This window comes from Aulonocara sp. 'chitande type north' Nkhata Bay, linkage group LG15 (genome assembly GCF_057382095.1).
Source record: "Aulonocara sp. 'chitande type north' Nkhata Bay isolate Kocher_YH1m ecotype deep benthic linkage group LG15, A_spYH_male_GT1.1, whole genome shotgun sequence".
In the NCBI taxonomy this organism is placed as follows: domain Eukaryota; kingdom Metazoa; phylum Chordata; class Actinopteri; order Cichliformes; family Cichlidae; genus Aulonocara; species Aulonocara sp. 'chitande type north' Nkhata Bay.
The window spans coordinates 14277716-14300094 of record NC_141358.1 but is presented as its reverse complement, the minus strand read 5'-3'; the positions used below and the strand labels follow the sequence as shown (position 1 = coordinate 14300094).

The window sequence follows — 22379 nt, the reverse complement described above, 5'->3', positions numbered from 1 at the left end:
AAATGAAAAAGCAGACAAAAAGCTGTGCATCAGCTGAAAGGTCCTTCCTGCCAGATGGTCAGCTGTACTCGTTTTTCTTTTACAAGGAAGCTTTTTCTTCTTAGACACAATGAAGCGTTGCCTTGCTGTGAAACACAGCAGAAGTGAATCAGTTAGCATAGATGGGAGTCAGATCTTTTCAAGCTGCTTGGTTTCTCTTATTTTCAGTAATCACATGTAGCTCATCAATTAGGTAGATAAAGTGATCCCCTGTTCCTGTCTCCAGTTTCAGTGATTCATGTCCAGTGGCTTTGGTTGCTATAGAAACCAAACAATGGAAAGATTTTTGACACCAGTCCAGTACGGTAAATGTGCCCGTGTTAATTTGTAGTTGATTTCTCCTTGCTTTATCAATGGTGGTCACACCGAGTGATTAGACAGACATGGCTTTTATTTACTAAGCCTGAATGCAAAAGCAACAAAAATCCTATTCATGTGTGAGCCATGAATGACCTGTTTAACATAACATAGGAGTGAGAGCCCACATAACTAACCTGATTCCATGAGCAAATCAGGTTATCCCAGATTTACACCACCACTGTCCCGGCTGTCAGGGACAGTGGTGGTGTCCCTGCTGGCTACCAAACTCAGAGTGCCCTCCGAGAGCGCCTCTGATCTAACTAACTGCATATCTAGGACAAACCACCCTCTCCTCCCCGTGTAACCTCTTGGAAGGACACCTGATGCCACATGATGGCACCTGTTTGCTGAGAATAGCTTCGACCCACTGCGTGTGTCGAAGAAAGATACACAAGAAGCCCCAGCCAGAAAGCTGTGATGTACATGAACTAATCATGTATACAATGACTGCTAAATACACTGATGGCTCACAGAGAGAATGAGAGAGAGAGACTGTGTCTCAGTACCATCTGCTCTTTGAGGCAGCGTGCTTTTTATTCAGACTGCACTCACTTGTCTGAGACATCTGACAAACTGAAAGCAGAGCACAAATATAATGCACCATTATAATTTTGGTTTTCATGGCAAGCATACCCTAAAGGAATCTGTTTCATAGAAACTGAAAATCAAAGCATGTTTCAATTATTTGGCTATTTGTTTTCAGTTGCGCATAGTTCACAAACCACATATGTTGTGTCTGCACTCATTTTTTTTCAGGCAGTGAGAATTATGATGTTGGTGATTTGGAGAAGACTTTGACAAACAGGATATTTTGAAGGAGTGGTAATAGCTTTCGTGTAATTAAATTTAATGAAAATTTCCAGAATTTTCAACGCCACCAAAACCATCAGTTATTATTTTTTGCCAAAATAGCTCACAGGATTCCATGACAAATATCATGCTATTTGTGATAATCCTTAGATCCAGTCACAAATTTAGATTAGTGTGTTTCACACAGACAGAAATAGTTCCAAATACTGTCCATCTTTTTTTTTGTATTGATCTCTGTTTAGCTTCATTGTTGTGTGTCTACACTGTGTCATATTTGGAGTGAGTCACCTCCCTGGCACAGGAAGCAAAGGAAATCAATTCCACAGCCACAATTTGTGAGGCCAACTGGAAATTTTGACAGTAGATCTGCTGACCATGCTGCTGTTGGCGAAAGTGATGGCGTTAATTTTCCAGGATCTTATTTCTTAGATAAATAAGGTCTTGGTTTTTTTGTTTTTTTTTTAAATTTCCTACTTTTAGCAGCAAACTAATACAAAAGGGGGTGGAGGGGTTAAGGCTTTTAATAATGCTTTTTCATTGTGTTGCTTTGCCTTGTTCATTTCATATGACATCACAGGCTTGCATATTAAATATCACGTTGGTTAGCTAAGCATAGTCTAGAAAAGAAAAAAATTTAAAAAAAAAATAAGTGGAGAGAACCAAATGTCACAAAATCTACCCACAGCACTCCAAAGCTTAATTAACTGTGACTTGCAGGACTAAGAAAGTCATCTGCCAAGAACCAATCCTGCCATACCACAATTTGTTGTTTCTATAATGAGTAAAATATTTTTCCTGATAGATGTATTCTTTTTTTTCAAAACTTAAATAAACATTAGAAATGCCCTCACCTTCTGCTAACACAACTATATCTCATCCACAGCATGTAAACCTTAAACATTTGTGATTTTAGTGGCAAAAGAGCATTTTGTTCAAGTGCTCGTGTGGACTTCTTTTAACAAAGGCAGGAAGCTGAACATCTTTGACAGGAACGCATGGTGAGGGAACATGTGGGGATGGAAATGTTTTATAATTCCAAAAATCTGCACGATAACACACTAATTTCTTGTGTGTTGTATTATACACCCAACTGCTATGTAAAACTGTGCCTCTTAAGTGGACCGAGGAACCTTTTTTCTTGATGATATCTCATTAGCAGACTGTCAGCTTGATTCGCAGCCCCTCCACACCTCCTCCCAGCTCTCTCTTCTTCCTACACTCCACCAGCAGGCACTGACATTTGTATAATGAATGTGGTTCATTTTCAGATGGCTTCCCAATTAGGTGCGAGACACTGTGGGCTGAGCCAAAAGTTTAGTTTTATTTGTGTAAGTGCAGTGTTCCATTCTAATAGAACTGTCCAGATTACGCTTAATCCCTACAAGAAAACATAAAAACATAAACAATTTGTAAACTGAGGTTATTTCCTAATAGCTCACACTACCTGCAAGAAAAATAACAAACACCTAATAGGGCTGAAATTAACTTAGGAAACAAAAAAAATAATGTCCATCTATTCTAAAGATTAATTTGTTTAGAACTGGGATTATAGAAGCACTTCAATATACTGAATGGCCATCACAAAGGTCTACAGATGTGACATAAACTAAAAAAATTACTTTTGTTGAAATGAAACACAAGTAGAAAAGTGAGAAAGAAAGCTGTTTAGTAATATAAGATAGAAAAGTGTTAGAAGCCTGAAGCAGCAAGTGCTGATGTTTGGGTCTGGAGCTGTAACATAACGACAGTTCAGTAGTTTAGTGGGAAGTTTAGTGAGACCTGCCGGATTGATGCTTGGATTGAAAATTACCATCATGTGAAGAATAGTTATTGATACTAACATCAAAATATCCAGCTATAATACACTGAACTGATTGGTCACCAGTGATGTATGGATCTAACAAATCTGTTACAGAATTCAGGGTTGCAAAACGCAAATTTAGATAATATAATATAATAATTTCAGAGCCGTTTTAAAACCTGGAACATTGTATTAAGTGTGACATGTACAGTGGAGAACAACAATTCAATACAGTGATGACAAAAATGATGAGTCTCGTGATTTTGTATAACATATGGTGTGGAAAAAAAACATGAGCGTAAATCAAAGATAAATAAATTATGTAATTATATTAGCAGTGTGCTTTTTACTTATGGCCAGGTGTGACATGTATATTTCAGTCTTTTGTCTAAATAGCAAGTTTTTGAAAATCGTACTTTTTTAGCGAGTACATATTATTAAAATTAAATTGTTACATTTTATATTACTACAGTTTTGACTGTTATTAATACTGGAGAAGATGTGTTTATTAGCATATATTAATACACAATAGACATATTTGTAATGCATAGACATCATAGACATTCTATCTACAAATTCATACCAAAAAATAACATTGTGTATTTTTTTTTCATTGACTTACATATTTACTGCAAATTAGAACAAAAAATAAAGAATAAACAAACAAAAAAACAAACAAACATAGGATCTCTTTCGAAAAAGTCTTTTTAGAAACATCTTACTCCTACTTTTAATTTCTCAGAGAGCGATGACAAGATATAAATAAATATGAATATAAAAATGAAGCCACTTTTATGTTAGCTTTGCTTAGCACCATTAACTGGTAACTGTGATGTTAGTTTTCTCAAGATAACATGTAACTTAGCAAAATGTTGTTTTTACATTTTCATTGTTGTAAGTTTTAAATAACCAAGATATAATTTCGTCGGGGTGCTCTTAGTTAGCATCTTTGGTAAAATGGCCTGTATTTTGTTGCACTTTACTTAGTCCCTATGGACCCCAAAGTGCTTTACACTACATTCAGTCATCTACCCATTCATACACTGGTGATGCCAAGCTACATTGTAGCCACAGCTGCCCTGGGGCGCACTGACAGAGGCGAGGCTGCCGGACACTGGCGCCACCGGGCCCTCTGACCACCACCAGTAGGCAACAGGTGAAGTGTTTTGCCCAAGGACACAACGACCGAGACTGTCGGAGCTGCCAACTCTTGAGCCACGATTGCCCCATCTTTTACCCTCTCCACCCCGATTCAGGTGTATGTGTTAAACTATATGAATTCATTAAGTGTGGCTTCATATTTTTATATTGTGTGTGTTATGTGTGAATGTTTTTTCCAGTCACATAAGTAAACTTGAAATGCTGTTCGTGCTTGTGAATGGAGAAAGACTTGTGTTTACCTTTAGAGTCTGGGTAATGTCCTTAAATAGAGGCTGAGGGTGTAGAGATGACATGGATGTAATAAGAAAGTCTCTGCCAAGAAGAAGCCATTGGCATTTACTAAATTTATTGGATGGGCTTCTTTTTGTATCCTTAGAGAGAACAAAAGCAGAAATATAACAGATCACACAGCTTACAGTAGAATGTTGTATAAGTGGTTGTTTATGTTCTAGTGGTTATTAATTATGCAAATATAAATAAAAGTACAAAAAAAAGTGTGTGTGCTCTGCTCACTTTTATGACCTCTCCATTTCAGACTGTGCACAGTCTGAATTAAGTTGGTTGGATGGCCATTAGTTCTGAAATGAAGTAAACTGGTTAAATGTGGTTTTAGATCTAATAATCAGAATGAAATTTGGGTTTAGCTTTAGTGAAATGGGCAGGACATCATGTGGGTTTAAGCTGGATGTCTAACACTGTGTGTGCGTGTCCACATGCAGGTATCTAAAAGTGTATTTGCTTTGTTGTTTTGCTGTATCCACTGGTGATTTAAATTAACAGCAATTTACTCTGACATCAACATATGGCATAGTTCTTCCTAATGCACCGGATAAACAGAATAAACATTGTATTACTTTCTCAACACTGTCCTTGGAGCATAGAGGAAGACTGAAGATAAGATGTTATCTATAAGATGGACAACAGAGCACATTACGTTTCCTATGCCACTGATTTGGTTCATGTGTAAGAGCCTAAAAAGCAACAACAGAAAATATATATTAGTAAATGTTTATGCTCTGATGCATATCAACCAATCTTCTTTGGCTCTCTGGAATCAATCTTTCAATGTTAATTGCTCGAGGATAAACTATTGCATTTAAATACTGTTAGTTATATAGGAAACAACAATAGCAGTAATTGTAAATCAATAACACTCCACATGCTATCTGCCTGGGGAAAAATAGGCTGTGAGCTATGATTTTAGAGCATCCACTCTCCTCTGTAAATTATTCATAAACAAAATATGTCTACAAGCAAACTGTCAAACTGACACCAAATACTGCAGTTGATACAAACCTCTAAAACCTTTGTGCCTTTAACAGTTACACTGTTACTTTGCAGGCACAGAGAATGCTAGATGTTTCAAAAAAGGAAACAAAAAACTGTCAAGTTGGCAGATGTAGTTATGTAGTTATATACAGATATGATTAGCCCCCGACACATAACTCTGTCAAGAGGGAGACAGCCTTCATCTTTGGTTGTTACAGCTAACAGGAGCTTGTTAATACCATCTCTTCACTTTGATACGGAGTTATCATCCAAGGTCAGAATAAAAGTACTTTGGGGGTTCTATATCAGTGAACAGCACTTGAATATGCATATGTTGATATGCATCTCATATCCTCTGTGTCATGATTACTGTGAGATAGACATTAGAGCCCTCATTGTCATTTTTCGTTAATTAATAGTAGTAAAAACATAAACCCTTGGATTACTGTGTGCAATATGTATATGTATATATGCTTAATTTGTATGTGTGAAAATACAGTGTGCAAATCTTAGGCTGAAACGCTGGAACCATGAAATAATTGTCAGAAAATTCCGATTTCTTGAAACTAGAATTTATGTGTGTTTATTGAACCTTATAACCAATTAAAATAAAGAAGGCAAATATCATTTGCATATATAAACAACAATTTGTATAATTCTTGCAACATTCTGCATTTTTGTGCAATTTATTGCTCACAGCCAGTTTAGCTTAAACAAAAACATTTGCATGGGTTAGGTTTAAATGGTCTCAAAACCTCATGTAATGAATTTGATACACTTAGCATTAGAGGGTTGATTTTGGAGCCTTGCATGAGATTTTCATTCTGTTTTTTTGTTTTTTTTTTCAAAGCATGTCTCCTGATTACACTTAACTCCATTTCTTTCAGTGAGACTCATGTGAGTACAGGATTCCTAAAACAGGATAACAAGCTTTCAGGCTTTAGGTGTGTTTGCCCTGTGTGTTGTCCAGGCCCCTTGGTGAATACATCACATCACTGATGTGACTCAGATGGATACATGAACTGGAAAACCCAGTCAACTTGCACATAATTTGGCCTCTAGAGTGGTCATAAAAAAGGGAGATCCCTTGAGTGAACATGTGGTCAAGCTCATCAAACACAGCACAAATACTTCTGTAAACATTGCAACAAAAGTTACTCTATACCTGGCAGAAAATAAAAATTCATTTAATTTGGTACAATTAAGATGATCTTAGATCTAGATTTAGGACGGACGATAAAGAAGCTTAATGTATGCATAACATTTAGCTTCCTCTACAACAACGTTAATGTCTGGCCTATTGAGAAAAAAAAGCAGCAGATACCAAGGAGAGAATCCAGTCGTTCATTCTATAAATAATCTCAGACCTCAGCAGGTGCACAGGCCTCTTTTCCTTCTCTGTTGTGTCTCAGACGGAGCTGGTTTGTCAGGTAATGAATAAGGCTTGTGTGATCGCTATCCAAGTAACGAGGGGCCGTTAATGCCCAAACTAACCACGGGCTCACTGTTTAGTTGTGTTTTGCCAAGCATCGGGAAGTCTGTCTGCAGGCTAATTTATCTGACTCTGGGATGCAGTTTAAAAAGAGAAAAACAGATACATACCTTATACAGCTACTTCTCGGGTAGACAGATGACCTAAAGATAGGGTTGATGTGTTGTTAGTTTAAAAATTAAACTATCACTATATTAAATTAGAGCAAAGCAATAATTTTTAGAGCAACCATGTGATTTAGGCCACATGTCCCAATATAGAAAGGAGGCCTAGAAAAGCTACACTCAGAGGTTCTGTGAAAGAATGACCCTCCTGAAAATGCAAATTTAAAGCAGATCCTTCTCAAAGCCTGAGCAAACACTTGTCTTAGGTAGTTCATCCCATAAGAAACAAAAATTAAGCAGTGATTGTTTCTGTGAAGATGAAAGATTGCACCCTCTACTTGCGCTAACACAGATTTGAAGTTTTTTTTTGAGCAGCAGCCAAAAGTATAATTCATTAGACAGACCCTCTATAATGAGCCAACATAGACAAAGCACCCAATTTCCACTGTGTCCTCTTTCCCCTGGGAGCTGTGATCATAATGACAGTGCTGTTTGTTGCCTGGTTTCATGCTGAATCATGATCGCACAGCCACAGGCCCTCGTTCTTTCTTTTCTCACCTCTCTCCCATCGCTTTCTGGAACATTGATTATTTTTGCAGCTTGTGTCACTTGCATGAGCAGTGTGATCTGTTTTATCTATTCATTTCATCAGCCTGTTACGAAGACAGCACGAGTTGACGAAGCTACTTTGTTGTTTTATTTTTCAGTGCCTTATGAGGGGACTTAGTTTGAAACCCAGATGCAGAAACAGTGAAGCTTGATGGTAAAAAGCAAGGCAGCCTATTTGCTGTAACCCTGTTAGACCCTAACCCTAAACCTAACCAGTGTGCTATCAGAATATGTAACGGAAAAAATAATAGTTGGTCTCCAAAGAGGCAATTACAGAACAAGAAAGTAATCAATCTAACTGATTGTTGAACATCATAACAAACCAGAGTATACCCCCATGTGTGCCGTTGAAGAATAAACAGATAATCTCTTCTACCCATTTGCTTTATGTTTCCAACATCGATGCGTGTGCTCTCCATTAGGCCTCTACACTGGCATGTATTCCACCCATTTGGCTCAAGCTGATGGAGCACTCAACAATCACTTCAGTGTCGAGTGGGCCTCTCAAGTATATTAGGTTATAATTTTTTCATGTACACTTGCATTTTTATGATAAGAGGCTATTATTGCTATTTGATGGGTTTTTGGTTTTGTAGCTAATGCATTTTAGCTCTTTCTTCCCATTTTTGCTGCCATTTCTGCTGTGTATAGGACAATAAATGCTGTAAGTGCCATCAAAACTGGTTGATAATACTTAATAATGTATATATATATATATATATATATATATATATATATATATATATATATATATATATATATATATATATATATAAAACACCCAGCACGCCCCTGCGGGCGGTTTATCCTTCAAGCTCGGGTCCTCTACCAGAGGCCTGGGAGCTTGAGGGTCCTGCGCAGTATCTTAGCTGTTCCCAGGACTGCGCTCTTCTGGACAGAGATCTCCGATGTTGTTCCCGGGATCTGCTGGAGCCACTCGCCTAGCTTGGGAGTCACCGCACCTAGTGCTCCGATTACCACGGGGACCACCGTTACCTTCACCCTCCACATCCTCTCGAGCTCTTCTCTGAGCCCTTGGTATTTCTCCAGCTTCTCGTGTTCCTTCTTCCTGATATTGCTGTCATTCGGAACCGCTACATCGATCACTACGGCCGTCTTCTTCTGTTTGTCTACCACCACTATGTCCGGTTGGTTAGCCACCACCATTTTGTCCGTCTGTATCTGGAAGTCCCACAGGATCTTAGCTCGGTCATTCTCCACCACCCTTGGGGGCATCTCCCATTTTGACCTCGGGACTTCCAGGTTATACTCGGCACAGATGTTCCTGTACACTATGCCGGCCACTTGGTTATGGCGTTCCATGTATGCCTTGCCTGCTAGCATCTTGCACCCTGCTGTTATGTGCTGGATTGTCTCTGGGGCATCTTTACACAGCCTGCACCTGGGGTCTTGCCTGGTGTGATAGACCCCAGCCTCTATGGATCTTGTGCTCAGAGCTTGTTCTTGTGCTGCCATGATTAGTGCCTCTGTGCTGTCTTTCAGTCCAGCTTTGTCCAGCTACTGGTAGGATTTCTGGATATCAGCCACCTCCTCTATCTGCCGGTGGTACATACCGTGCAGGGGCCTGTCCTTCCATGATGGTTCCTCGTCTCCCTCCTCTTTCTTGGGTTTCTGCTGCCTGAGGTATTCACTGAGCACTCGGTCAGTTGGGGCCATCTTCCCAATGTATTCTTGGATGTTCGCTGTCTCATCCTGGACTGTGGTGCTGACACTCACCAGTCCCCGGCCCCCTTCCTTCCGCTTAGCGTACAGCCTCAGGGTGCTGGACTTGGGGTGAAACCCTCCATACATGGTAAGGAGCTTTCTTGTCTTTATGTCAGTGGCTTCTATCTCCTCCTTTGGCCAGCCTATTACCCCAGCAGGGTACCTGATCACGGGCAGGGCGTACGTGTTGATGGCCCGGATCTTGTTCTTACCATTCAGCTGACTCCTCAGGACTTGCCTGACCCTCTGCAGGTACTTGGTGGTTGCAGCTTTTCTAGCGGCCTCTTCATGGTTCCCATTCGCCTGCGGGATCCCCAAGTACTTGTAACTGTCCTCTATGTCTGCAATGTTGCCTTCTGGTAGTTCAATCCCCTCAGTTCTGACTACCTTCCCTCTCTTTGTTACCATCCGACTACACTTCTCCAGTCCGAACGACATTCCAATGTCATTGCTGTATAGCCTGGTAGTGTGGATCAGTGAATCGATGTCTCGTTCACTCTTGGCATACAGCTTGATGTCATCCATGTACAGGAGGTGGCTGACAACTGCTCCGTTCCGTAGTCGGTATCCGTAGCCAGTATATATATATATATTTAATATGATTTAACAACCAGGCCATGTCATCATTAGACTATTGTAGTCAATACATCCATAACTGCTTAAAATAATAGGTAATTCCCACTCTCCCATCTCGCTGTGGTTTGCACTAACCTCCTGCCTGTTATTAATGAGCTATTAATGAGACTCATCAGGAAGAAATGTAATCCAAGCTTGAGAAAACAAGTAAGGGTGTTTGTAGTCTTTTTTCTGAGTTTATTATTATTATCATAATGCACAGTGTAGCATCAACTGTTGCACACAATTAAGCAAAGCACAAAACTGTGACTTCATTCTTTGTTGACAACTCTTATTACAGAGAAAGGGATATAACTGGTAAGGACCTTACAGCCTACTTTTCTAAACAACAGCAACAGTGCTGTAGCAGTTAATTTGATATTTAAATAATTTCTTGCAAAGTGACTATACTCTGGTTCAGTGTTTAGTTCTGTCACAGGTGCTGGAACGTTTTTAGTTCAAGTTCTGATCTTTTGACTAATAAAGCCACATTCAGTTGTTCCTTTATTTACCAGAGGTGTCCACAGTAGGTAGCTCCGCATGGTGGAATGTTTACGCCAAACTCACAGATGCAAACTAAGAGGGATTTGTGCCTCTTCCTTTTGCTTTTTAGACAAAAGTGTAACCCACTTATATATTGGTGGCTCTGATCTTTGTGGTTTATGTCTTGAGCATTTTATTAGTTTCCCCGTTTACCTGTTCAAATTAGCAAAATAAGTATTACATAATTATTGTGCATTGTGCACAAGGGTGTTTTTCGTACATAGATAACTGGTAATCTATCAATCTACCCAAAACATGCCAAGAGGTAGCTTAGAAACAATCAAAAGACAATTAAATGTGCCCGATACATCATAAAAAGACGAATTGTTAAATTACATAATAGGAGTCTAGTACACTGAAAAGCCCAGTAGCCTTTAGTTTACTGCTGTTTTTTCTAGGAACTATGATGAAGAGATAAACAAATGGTACTAATATCAAGCTGCAGTTCAAACTTTAATGAATACTAATTAATTAATTAATTAGTATTCAATTAATTAATTAATTAATTAATAAAATGCTTGTTTTATATTAGTAAGAAAACGTTTATGAAAACATTTAACTGAATAAGTTAAAAATTACGTCAGCGTCTATTCAGTGCTTTCATACCTTTTTTGGGGGGCAAAGAAAAAGCAAGAAGGTATTGGAACCGGAGAAAGAACGTTTTGCGGTGCTGCAAATGCTTGCATTTGATGCAGTACTTGGATTGTTTTGCCACGAGTTTCCGGCATGCAATGCGTCGCAGTCACGTGGCCATGATGTTCTGGAAACTGATTGGCTGCCGTTGTGAGTTCAGAGGTTAGCTTATTTGGTAATGTTGTTATGTACCCAGCTGCTGAGATGTGTGTTATCTGTTCATTATTGTAACAGCTGTTGCTCTTTGAGACTTCTGTTACATAAAAATAGTGCACGAATGTGCTATCGCTTGATTATTTGATTCGTTTTGCACTTTTACACATTTGTTTTGATCGGCGATAACTTCGACATGCTAATGCTAGCTGTGTAGCTACGTAGCTTGGTGAGAAGTCTCCTAAATGTCATGTTGTATCGAAACCTGACCTTGTAGTAGCAGTGAGCTGGAAGGCGACTAGAATGGCTTCTGCCAGAGCTATGACATCAACCAGGCTTCTGTGTTTATTCAATGCGACAGCAGCAGGATCCATTAAAACATTAGCCAGGACAGGGTGCAGAGTGTGTCTCACAAGAAATATGAGCAGTTCATCTCCAAGGCTGCAGGGCTGCATGTCAGCATGGATCATTGATCAGTATGGCAGTAATGGTGTTCTGAAGTACACAGAAGAGACCACCGTTCCCACGATTAGTTCTGCCACTGAGGTGATGATTAAGGTCCATGCAGTTAGTCTCAACCCCCTTGATGTAGCTATGAGGGGTAAGTGCTGCTAACTCAAATTAATAATTAACAAAGAAACGAATAACTTACATCAATAAGCCAAGAAAATTCTCAATTTCAGGTGGCTATGGGGCTAAACTGCTGAAGTTAAGAAGAGATCCATTATCTGTGATGGACAATGACACTGAGTTTCCTCTCATTCTTGGTCGTGATTTGTCTGGTGTAGTAGTGGACTGTGGATCTGGGGTTACCCATTTTGCCCTGGGAGATGAGGTAGGTTCTGCATTGCACAATCGTCTTTTAAAAGATGTACTGGAAATTAGTGACAATAATATTATAGCTGCATTCATTGCATTGATGTTAAAGTTAGTGTTTAGTGCTCTTTATTGACATCCTCTTAAGGAATATTAGAAACACATCTAAACACATTCTATTACAACATCAGCAGCAGCTACAAGCTTTCTCAGATTGTTAGTGAAAATTTACCATATTCTCATATTGTACTCTAGTGCCTCTTCTATTCATTTGGAATGCATTAAGTTGTACATGTGCACTTAAAAAGTGACTTCGTAATATCAGATACTTTATTAGTTGCTATTTTGTTGCTTCATTCTACCTTCACTACCTTCATTCTTTGTGGCATAAATTCAAAAAGGTGATGGAAACATTTCTTGAAGATTTTGGTCCATATTGACTTGGACAGTTGTTGCAGATTTGTCAACTGCACATTCATGATGTGAATCTCCCGTTCCACCACGTCCCAAAAGTTCACTATTGGATTGTAGGGCATTTAAGAACACTTGTCCTTTTCAAGAAACCAGTTTGATGTGAGCTTTCTGACATGGTGTTATCCTGCTGGGAGGGATCAGCATGGTCAGCAACAATACTCAGACAGGCTGTGACATTTAAATGATGCTCGGTTGGTACTAAGGGGTCCAAGTGTGCCAAGAAAATATCCCCCACACCATTATACCACCACCACCAGCCTGAACATTTGATACAAGGCATGATGCATACATGCATTTATCTTCTTTTCACCAAATTCTGACCCTACAATCTGAATGCCACAGTAGAAATCTAGACTTGTCTGACCAGGCAACCTTTTTCTAATCTAATGGCAACTGGTGTGGTCTTCCACTGCTGCTGTAGCTGACTTGCATCAAGGTTCATTATATTGCACATTCAGAGATGCTCCTCTGGATTCCTTGGTTGTAACAAGTGGTGATTTGAGTTACTTTTGCCTTCCTATCAGTTTTAACCAGTCTGGCCATTCTTTGACATCAATAGGGACGTTTTGACCAGAGAACTGATGCTCACTGAAAAATGTCTCTTTTTCAGTCAATTCTTTGTATACCCAAGAGATGGTTGAGTGGGGAAAATCCCAATAGATAATTTGTGTCTGAAATGCTTAGACCAGTTCATCTGGCATCAACAACCAGGTCATATCCAAAGTCCATTAAATTATCCTTTCCTCCTCGTTCTGATGGGGAACTTCATCAGGTTGTCTTGACCATAAATGCACTGATATGCTGCTCCCATGGACCATATGTCTGCCTGATTAGCTATATGCTTTAACAAGCAATTGATCTGGTGTACCATGCAAAGTAGCCAATAAGTGTCTATTAGTGATCAACTGACAACCTGAAAAATAACTAGACAGGATGATCTTTTTAATATTTTGTCAGATTCAAATGTAATTTGAAATTGAGTAGATGACTGTAAAAGAAAGTGCACAAAGCAAGCAAAATGCTTTGTTTGTTCTTGTACATTTATAATATATTATTTGCATAATAATATAGTCACGATATTCATAGACATATGGACTGAGGGTCAAAGTCATAAAGACTGGGCACCCTTGATTTTATGTGAAGTGATAAATACCATATTAAAAATGCGAAGGCAAATTTGCTGATGTTACACAATTTTTCTAAAGTTAAATATGGTTATATTGCTTAGCCCACTTACATGCACCTCCATAGTTAAGTCATTCAGAGACATTTTCTTGTTGAAAAGATCAAATGCTTTCTGCTTGGTCTCCCAGTCAGTGTGACTCATAATTTGAGACCCTGCTGTCTCCCACATATCTACATTACTGTCTTCCTGCAGAGAGAAATGCAATTATGCAAATCTGGCTTAAAGTGAATGTAATTAAATCACTGAACAATACAGCAGTAAAATTTTCCACATGCACTATTCTAGTAATTGTATTTCACCAGTATAAAAATATCTTTGGAAACGTCTAATGATGAGAAAGGACAGGAGCAGTTGTGTGAGACCCTAATAGCTGATTAACCAGATTCAGAGAGTGAGAGTAGGTGGTTAATTTAAGTTGTGTTCTGCATGTTAAATGTCATATTTGTCTTCAGGTGTGGGCTGCTGTTCCCCCTTGGAAACAAGGCAGCCTGGCTGAATATGTGACTCTAACAGAGTACGAGGTGAGCAGAGTCTGTGCAGCAGTTGGATGGCGGTGCATTTTCAGAATTAACTGTGAATAATTTAACTAGTGTCTACACAAAGACTGAGATTAAAGTAATTTTATTGTCAGTTTGTTTTTAAACTAATGGAAAAAGTTCATTGAGAACCCTTATTTAAACTGTAAAATACATTAAACAAAAGTTCGGAAGAAGCGAACCCTGTTTAGTAATCCTTCACTGTAAAATGTAATTAGGATTAAGTTTGTTTGTTAGCTGTAGCTGCGGTGGCACCAATTAAAGGGACATACAAATTGCCCTGTGTTTTCTTGCTGCATTGAACTTCATTTATTCTCCGACTCTGGCTGTCTGCCCTCACAGTAGCTGTGCTGATTAGACACAGCCTCAAAGTTTATAAATGTAAAATATTGTTTACAAGTGAATGCAATTCTAACATTGTTAACACTCTCTGTGTGGCTGATTTTTGCAGGTTTCCCATAAGCCAAAAGTACTGAGCCACATAGAGGCGGCATCCATTCCTTATGTAGCCAACACTTCTCTGTCTGCACTTGTCAATGGAGGTGGTCTTTGCAGAGACAGTTCTTCAAATAAAAGGCAAGAATCAGCCTGATCCAAAATAATTTTATGTTGAGCTCATTTCACCCTGTTGCCATGTATACTTATTAAAAAAAAAACATTAAAAAAGTGTTAAGCCCCTGAATGCTATAAAAGATTTAATAATGTCTTTCGTTTGTGACTTGGAGAATTGAATATGCTCTTTCCTTGTTGAGAAATCAGTCCAGTCATGTCGACTCAGAATGTAACGAAACCCGTTTCAACACTTTCATTTCATTTTAATTGGCAACAAGAGTTTTAAAATAACGCATTTAACCTGCAAACGTCAAAACATTTAACCTAACCCGCTAACGTAATAGCTTCCAATCCTGCAAATCCCTTTGTACCCCCTGAGGCTTCCACTTCTTTTCGTAGCTTTGCATAAATGAGTCACACAGTAATTGAATGACCCTCTTGTTGCTGGGGTTTCTCCTCCTAGAGTTTTAATCACTGGAGGATCAGGAGGTGTTGGAACATTTGCTATTCAGGTAAGACAGAGTGTCTTCGTTTGGCTATGCCTGTATCTATATTTATGCCTTTTAAACCCTGACAAAGTAAGATCTCTTGCTGTGTGCATACTCCCTGTTTTTTATCCTTTATGTTTCACCAGCTGTTGAAGGCTTGGGGCGCCCACGTAACGGTCACCTGCTCTCAGAACGCTGTGGGTCTTGTTAGAGGGCTGGGAGCTGATGAAGTGCTGGACTACACAGCAGGAGATGTGGTTGAACAACTAGAAATGATGGAGAAGTAAGAGCTGCAGTGTATACATTGAAACTTGTGTGGTTAGATTGTACTGTGTTTAAAGAAACGCTGGAGCAAAATGTTGCTCACTGGTCCCAATGCTGGTGTCTACTGAAGTATCATTAGAGTCTGTGCCAATCCAGTGAACGTGTTAATTAAAAAGGACTCATCTAGATTTGCTAAATTTGGTGTGTTTCGCCCTTTAAACACCCAAATGTGGTAAACATATTCCTATCAGCTTGGCACACCTGTTCGCTGACTCGCTTTCTAGTTTCCATGGAAACCACGGTTTAAGGTCTGAGTGGATGATGGTTCATTTATTTTCCTGCCCCTAAAACAAAATTGGTAGTGCTTGGTTTGGTTTCTTAGAATTCCAGCAAGGGGCTAAACCAGCACAGTGCATAGTGTACTGACATAGGATAATTTGTTTTGAAAAAGTAAATTTTGTTTTGTTTTTTTACCACATTTCCAGCAAGATGTTTACAAGATTGTCTGCCTCTTTTTTCCACCTCAAGGTTTGACGTTGTTTTTGACGGCGTGGGTGGGGACACAGAGGAGTGGGCGATGGGCCTGCTAAAGCCCTGGTCTGGTGCAAAATACGTCACACTGGTAACACCTTTACTTCTCAACACCGACTCTATGGGCCTATTGGATGGTACATTGAATGCTGGTTTCTCTCTGCAGAGCAAGGCCATTCAGGTAAACACCAGTAAAACTGACTTTTGATTCAAACAAAAGTGGATGTACACAAAAAAAAAAGCTTCCACTGAGGTTGTTTATTTTTGTAACACGGACTGAGGTTTGTTTTTCTCACTAAGGCATTATTCTGGGTGTGGCCTGCCAGTGCTTCCAAATTGAAATGTCATACTTGATCCTCAGTGGCATGGAAAGAAAACATGGATATTTCTTTTCCATTCAGTTGATTATATGGATTGGAGCTGAGGTGACACAGGGAGGGGGGAAAAGTCAAGTGATGACTTGACTGAGCGTCACAGTAAATTTTTGCACTGCCTGTATTTTTTCTTCTGTTTGTATGTGCTGTGTGCAGGTGAAGATGGAATAGCATTAACACTTTGAGTCCCTGCATGCGTGTTAGGTTTGTGGTGTTGCGTTTCCCTAATAGCTGGTGTTCATGTCATGAAGATCATGACCGAACAGACGAGGACAGGGTGGACAGGGTGCTCTAGGGACTGAGTGAACTTGTCCTGGGCAGGGTAGGCACTGGTGACAGCACAGCTGGCAGCGTTAGAATGGATGAGACAGTGTGTGTGTGCGTGCGTGCATGTGTTTGCTGCTGAACCAGCAGTATTTGGTGTTTGTTCAGATTGTGGCCAACCATTTCCCCCCCCTCCCGGCAAATACCACTGTTTGTGTGTTTCTTGCCAAGCCTCCGAGGCCTTTTGTCCATGGGAGCAGCCAGCTGGTCACTTTGGCGAGGCTCCGCTGCATCAGTCACACCCTCGGTGCCCAACGCTGGACAGCCTGCCATTTTTATCTGTGCAACTGAGCCCTCTAGTGTCAAACTAGAGCTGCACTGAACAATCATGAACTGTCTGGTTTTTAACAAGCAAATCAGGGTGGTTTTACCAGAGCAGTTTTACATAATAACACAATATTATCAAGTATAAAGCAAGGTTATGTTTGCTTTTGTTGTTTTAAATGAATTATTACACCACTAATTTTATTTAGACATTTGGAGCACCTTTTACAGACCTTTTTTCATAGCTGGCAGTCCTGGTCTTTTTCACATATAGCAGGAAAAATCTTAGTGAAACAAACCATTAGTGGTTTCTCTGTTTAATTTAGATGCCCTAATAAACTAGTATGCCATCAACCAAAGTATTTGTGCTCAGAATCCTGCATCACTCAAAGAAACGTAGCTCAGATTCATGCGATATGTGATGGTCAGAGGTCCAGTTTGTGTCCGTGTGTGTAAAACTAAATACTAGCTTTCAAGTTATGTATTATTTTTTAAGAACAACAATTTAATAAATGATAATTGTATTACTAGATGTGAACAATAACACTGCTAATATAATCCAACATTCCTGTTTCTGCTCATCTCATCATCAGTTATTCATGACAGTGCGTCTGAAAATTCACAAAACCAAATCATTAATCTAAACATAAATGTTTAAATTAGGTGCTTTAACATTTTTAGTAACCTTCAGTAGTTTATTGAAAACTTATCAGGAAATTAGTGCTAATTAGTCCTTTCATACAAAATGCGGTTTCTTCCTCCTAAATCCTTATGGTGCTAATTACTGTAAGTCAGGGTAACTGCCATGTGTGTTTTAGTCAGCTTAGTTGTCTTTTTTGGTGTTCTGATCCAGGTCTTAATTTTTTAAAGTACATTTTTTTACATTTTCCTTCTCTTTTTTCCTAACCGATAACTCTGTGTGGTTACTCGTGTATGAGATGCAGACAAGCCTGACTTCTAATTACTGCCTCCCGTTTGCTTTCTTCTTAGAATTTATTATCAAGCGGAGTCTTCTATAGGTGGGGATTTTATGCACCAGATGGACCTGCCCTGGATGAAGTCAGCAAGCTGGTAGATGCAGGGAAGGTACTATATGGCTTTATTATTCATATCATGCACACCTGCCTTTTAGGACCATTTGTACTGACAGAATTAGGGTGATGTCTAATTTGCAAATCCGTCACAGGCAGAGAGTTGAATTTATGCAGAGATGGAGATCATGCAACTCACTGAATACTGAACATACCATGGATTCCCTATGAGTTTGTATCCGAGGCTCCCATGTGGCTTTGTGAGGGAGTCAGAATCACATTCCTGCTATTCTGGTTGGCTGGTTGGTTGGTGTTGTGCACGGTTGGCTGCTGGGCGATTGAGTCAGGCGCCATCAGACGGTGAATGGATTTTTAAACAGTGCTGAGCAGCCATTCGCAAAAGCGTGTGGGACCTCTGTCCTTTTGTGCTGGGGCTTACAGCAAGCAGCAAACTCAGGCCAGTGGCGGGAATCTATGACCTCCGGTGCCCCACCACCCCTCCTCACAAAACATACACGCACGATCTCTCTGCTCTCTCTGTCCTATTTGCAGTCAGAAGTGTGGATGGTTTCCAGTGACGCGACTGCCCTCCCCATTCATTGTTAAAGACAAAAGATGGTGACCACAATAACAAGCCTGGCTGCTTGTGTTCTGGGACTAGCACAGGATTGTCCAGCCTCATCACATTCTAAACCCCTCCCTCACGTTTTCACTCTTGCAACTATGAAAGCAGCGATGTTGTAGCATTAGGAGTTTGTGGTTATTTGCTAGACTAAACTTTTTTGATAATGGGTTTGATTATGGGATCACTGTAATTTGCAGTGCTTTGTGACTTGCAAAAAAGCCTCTTCACTAAGATGTGAAAGTGGAAATGGTTCCAGTGCTGTTAAGTTTGGACAGTTACTCATTTTGTCTGGTTTGCTGCTCTTAATGCATGGTGCTTACCTCACGAGTCGGATTTGCACAAGCTGCCACATTCATGACAGACTGTCAATACTTATTCTGATGGGTTTTTTTTTTTAAGCGCCATTAAAACAAAAGCCAAAACTAATTTTCATAATCAATTGAACTCCTGCCTAAATGTGTAAATCTGATCTTTTAATTATTTCCCATTTCTGCTGCTCTGTCACAGATCCTGCCTGTTGTGGAGGCCCAGTTCTCATTTACTCAGGTGCCTCAGGCTTTTCAGAAGCTCGAGAAGGGCCATGCCAGAGGGAAGACGGTAGTCAGGGTGGCTGAAGAGGACGATAGACAGACTGAAGAGCTGGTGCAGGACAGCAGCACGGAGACTGTAGAGTCAGTGCAAGAAACAGCCAAGCAAAGCTAAGTAGAGGAAAGCAGGTGCCTAGAGAGTTTCTGTTATGATCCTTCTCACCTCCCCTTCACCATCAGCAGAGTGAGAGGTAGTCTGTTTTGTAGCAGACTGCAGTCGTGACCTGCGCTTGTAATTAGAAGATACCAGAAGTTGTATCTCTTGTTAACGAGCCTTCTGCGATGTACTCAAAGTTTTCAAAGTTCTCAAGTCGTGCTGTGTTCATCATGGTGAAATTACTAATGTTACCAGCTAAATGCTCCTCATGTCAACCATGCAGCTGGTTATGGTTACCAGACTTTTGGTAATTAGCTGGCTGGTACAACATTGTATAAAAAAGCTTTTCTGTTACAAATGTGGAAGAAACTATTTGTTTTTTCTTTTTTTGGTTTAGTTACTTGTATGTGAAATTATGTGGACATCCTGTAAAGCTACATAATCTGAAAGGAATATATCAGTGTAACTTTCGGGGAACAACAAACATCTGAAATGTTTTGTTTTTTGCATGTCCATTCCACTCAACTGTGCACTGTTTGAGAAGTTCATTGACAAAAATAGTTTTATTATATTGAAAAGAAAAAAGTTCTATGTTGAATAGTTTTGATTAAACAAAAATAAAATACATGATATTTGTTTCCTTGTGTTGCATGCAGCTGGAAAAAAGCAATATGTACTAAATAACAGCACATTTCATTAAAAAAAATCCAAAAAAAAGTTTTAACACTGTTTTAAGTTAACAAAAATAAGGCAAAAACAGATTTGTTCAATGGAGATACAGCTCAAAAAGTTTGGGGTCACCTAGAAAATGTCTTGTTTTTGAATGTACAACAATATTAATTTGTTTTGTTCTGGTAAAACATTTACTTGATCAGATACCTTGTAAATAACAATGGAACGTGGAATCATAAATCAAACAAAGGATTTTTTATGGAATATCTGCATATGTGTAGGCTAATAGGCCAGTTTTTGTCTCAAGATGGCCAAAAATCACCGTACACTAAACAAGTCAAACTTTCCTTTTCTTTCAGCAGAAAGGAATCCTTAATTGCATCTTAAAACATTTGCAATCATTTAAATATTTTTTTCTTTCAAAAGCAGGACTTTTCAAATTGACCCCAAACTGACAAACGATGTAAGAATAACATGTTAAATATTTCAATTCCTGAATGAACTGTTTGTACGTTTGTTACGTAGCAATACATTCTACCAAAATCCTTAATTTCTCTCCAAGTTGACCTCTTCATCTGCCTTCTCATGGTTCCCCTGCAGCAAAATGTTGAGAACCTCCAGCGGCGTACCTCGTTTGTGAGCACTGTGTGTCACTGCATTAGTGTGTCAGGGATCCAGTTCAGCAGACTTTGTTTTCATATAATCTCCACATCCCACCTTTGTTGTAGTTTACTTGCATCAGGTGTGTTCAGAATCACTTGGTTTTTGTCATAAAGATGACCACCTGAAAGAAACACATGTTTTTATTAAGTGGATTTTGTATACATATTTTAGCATCATTCTGGTGCCTGGAAAGAGATTGTGTTGCGTAATATTGTTTATTTAAGATGGATTAAAAGTAGAATTAAAAATGTTTTGCATATATTTAATTTCACATACAATAATGATAACTCCTACAATAGTGTTCAGTACGCCTATTGCAGGGAAAAATTCAGTCCACAAGGGGTCACTAATTGACAATGATGCAAACAAAGTGACTAGACATAAATCCCCAGTTTTATACTGGGAATATCTAACCACAGGTTTCAAGATCCTTTTTATTGCCTTATGCACAGAAGTTGCATCTTTACTATCTCTTAAATGTGTATGGGAACATAGAATACTCAGTTTAAGAGCTTTAAGTGCTCAAATTAAGTAGGAAGGCACAATGTAAGTTCATTTGCCATTTAATAATAATTGTAGCATTTGCTCCGTAGTCCATATACAGGCAGCTTGTTGGATTTGACAACTTTCATAAGACTAGCCATGAAACCTGAATATTTAATGCATAGAAATCAAACTGAAACTTAAGTATTATGTAACTCTGACATTTGAATTCTCTGTGGGAAGCTTGTCACAGATGGTGCTTGTAGTACAAACAAGTCTTTATATACAAATCATCTATCGGAACAATTTTACTGTTGGTGTTGTAACACTGGTGAGGCTTACCTTTGACTTCCAGGACTAGATCAGGGTTGAGAACATAGCGAATGAAGCCCTCAGGAGTGATGCTCCAGAGGTGGATTTGGTCATCTGGGTCTGGAGTGAGACCCACACGGCTTCCTGCAATTGTCACACTACCACTGGGACTTAGGCAGCACTCCTCCAAGAGCTGGAAACAGAGAGAGGAGTCAGTTAGAGATATTCAAATTACCAGCTGCTAACAGGTAGAATGGTGAAAGATTCATAGATCATATAATATATGATCAGATATAGTGCAGAAAACACCTCTGTTTGACCTGTGGTCACTTTTCTTTAACTCTTTAACATTGTTTTGATTCTCATCTGAGATTTGACCTTAGGATCTAAGATCTTGATCTTGGTCTAAGGGCTGCTATTCATCAAGCTTTCCCTGACCTTTCTTTATCGTTTCGTTGCGTAATGAAGGTACTGTTACCTTGCAGTGTAGGCGTCCATTCTGGTAGAACCAAATCTGCTCCAAACCATCCGCTTCTTCTGTTTCTTGTATCCGTAGCAGTTTGACATCATCTAAATCCCCGGTCACTGACATCATTAGCCCCGTCTGTCTGTTCCTTAAACGGAAGTGCACTTGCTTCTGCTCGGAAAACACATACAAATAGTTGGCGCTTCTTCTCAAAACAGGATTCACAGCAAGGGAATTTCAAATCAACTCGACCATGCTCTTAACTATCACAACTAACAGTCAATCAATCAATGCACATGTGTGGTATCTAAAAGTGCAGC

The 22379-nt window shown here is 39.3% G+C and overlaps 2 protein-coding genes across 4 annotated transcripts in view; one reads left to right on the top strand and one right to left on the bottom strand.

The window, feature by feature from the left end:
• Window positions 1-11301: 11301 nt before the first annotated feature.
• LOC147312761 (NAD(P)H oxidoreductase RTN4IP1, mitochondrial-like) lies at window positions 11302-20633 on the top strand. Its single transcript, XM_086264405.1, has 9 exons — window positions 11302-11915; window positions 11998-12149; window positions 14243-14311; window positions 14778-14902; window positions 15342-15390; window positions 15513-15649; window positions 16159-16342; window positions 18114-18209; window positions 19287-20633. Exons 1-9 carry the CDS (start codon window positions 11618-11620, stop codon window positions 19479-19481), a joined length of 1305 nt encoding a protein of 434 aa, XP_086120531.1. The 5' UTR covers window positions 11302-11617; the 3' UTR covers window positions 19482-20633.
• Window positions 19988-22379, bottom strand: part of LOC147312760 (uncharacterized) — a 28777-nt gene continuing 26385 nt past the window's right edge. For all 3 annotated transcript variants that reach the window (XM_086264403.1, XM_086264402.1, XM_086264404.1), the window contains 3 exons: window positions 22072-22230; window positions 21624-21786; window positions 19988-20919 (listed from right to left, as the gene is read on the bottom strand). In XM_086264403.1, coding sequence (XP_086120529.1) covers window positions 20831-20919; window positions 21624-21786; window positions 22072-22230 — 411 coding nt within the window. In that variant the 3' untranslated portion in view covers window positions 19988-20830. The remainder of the gene's footprint in view (window positions 20920-21623; window positions 21787-22071; window positions 22231-22379) is intronic.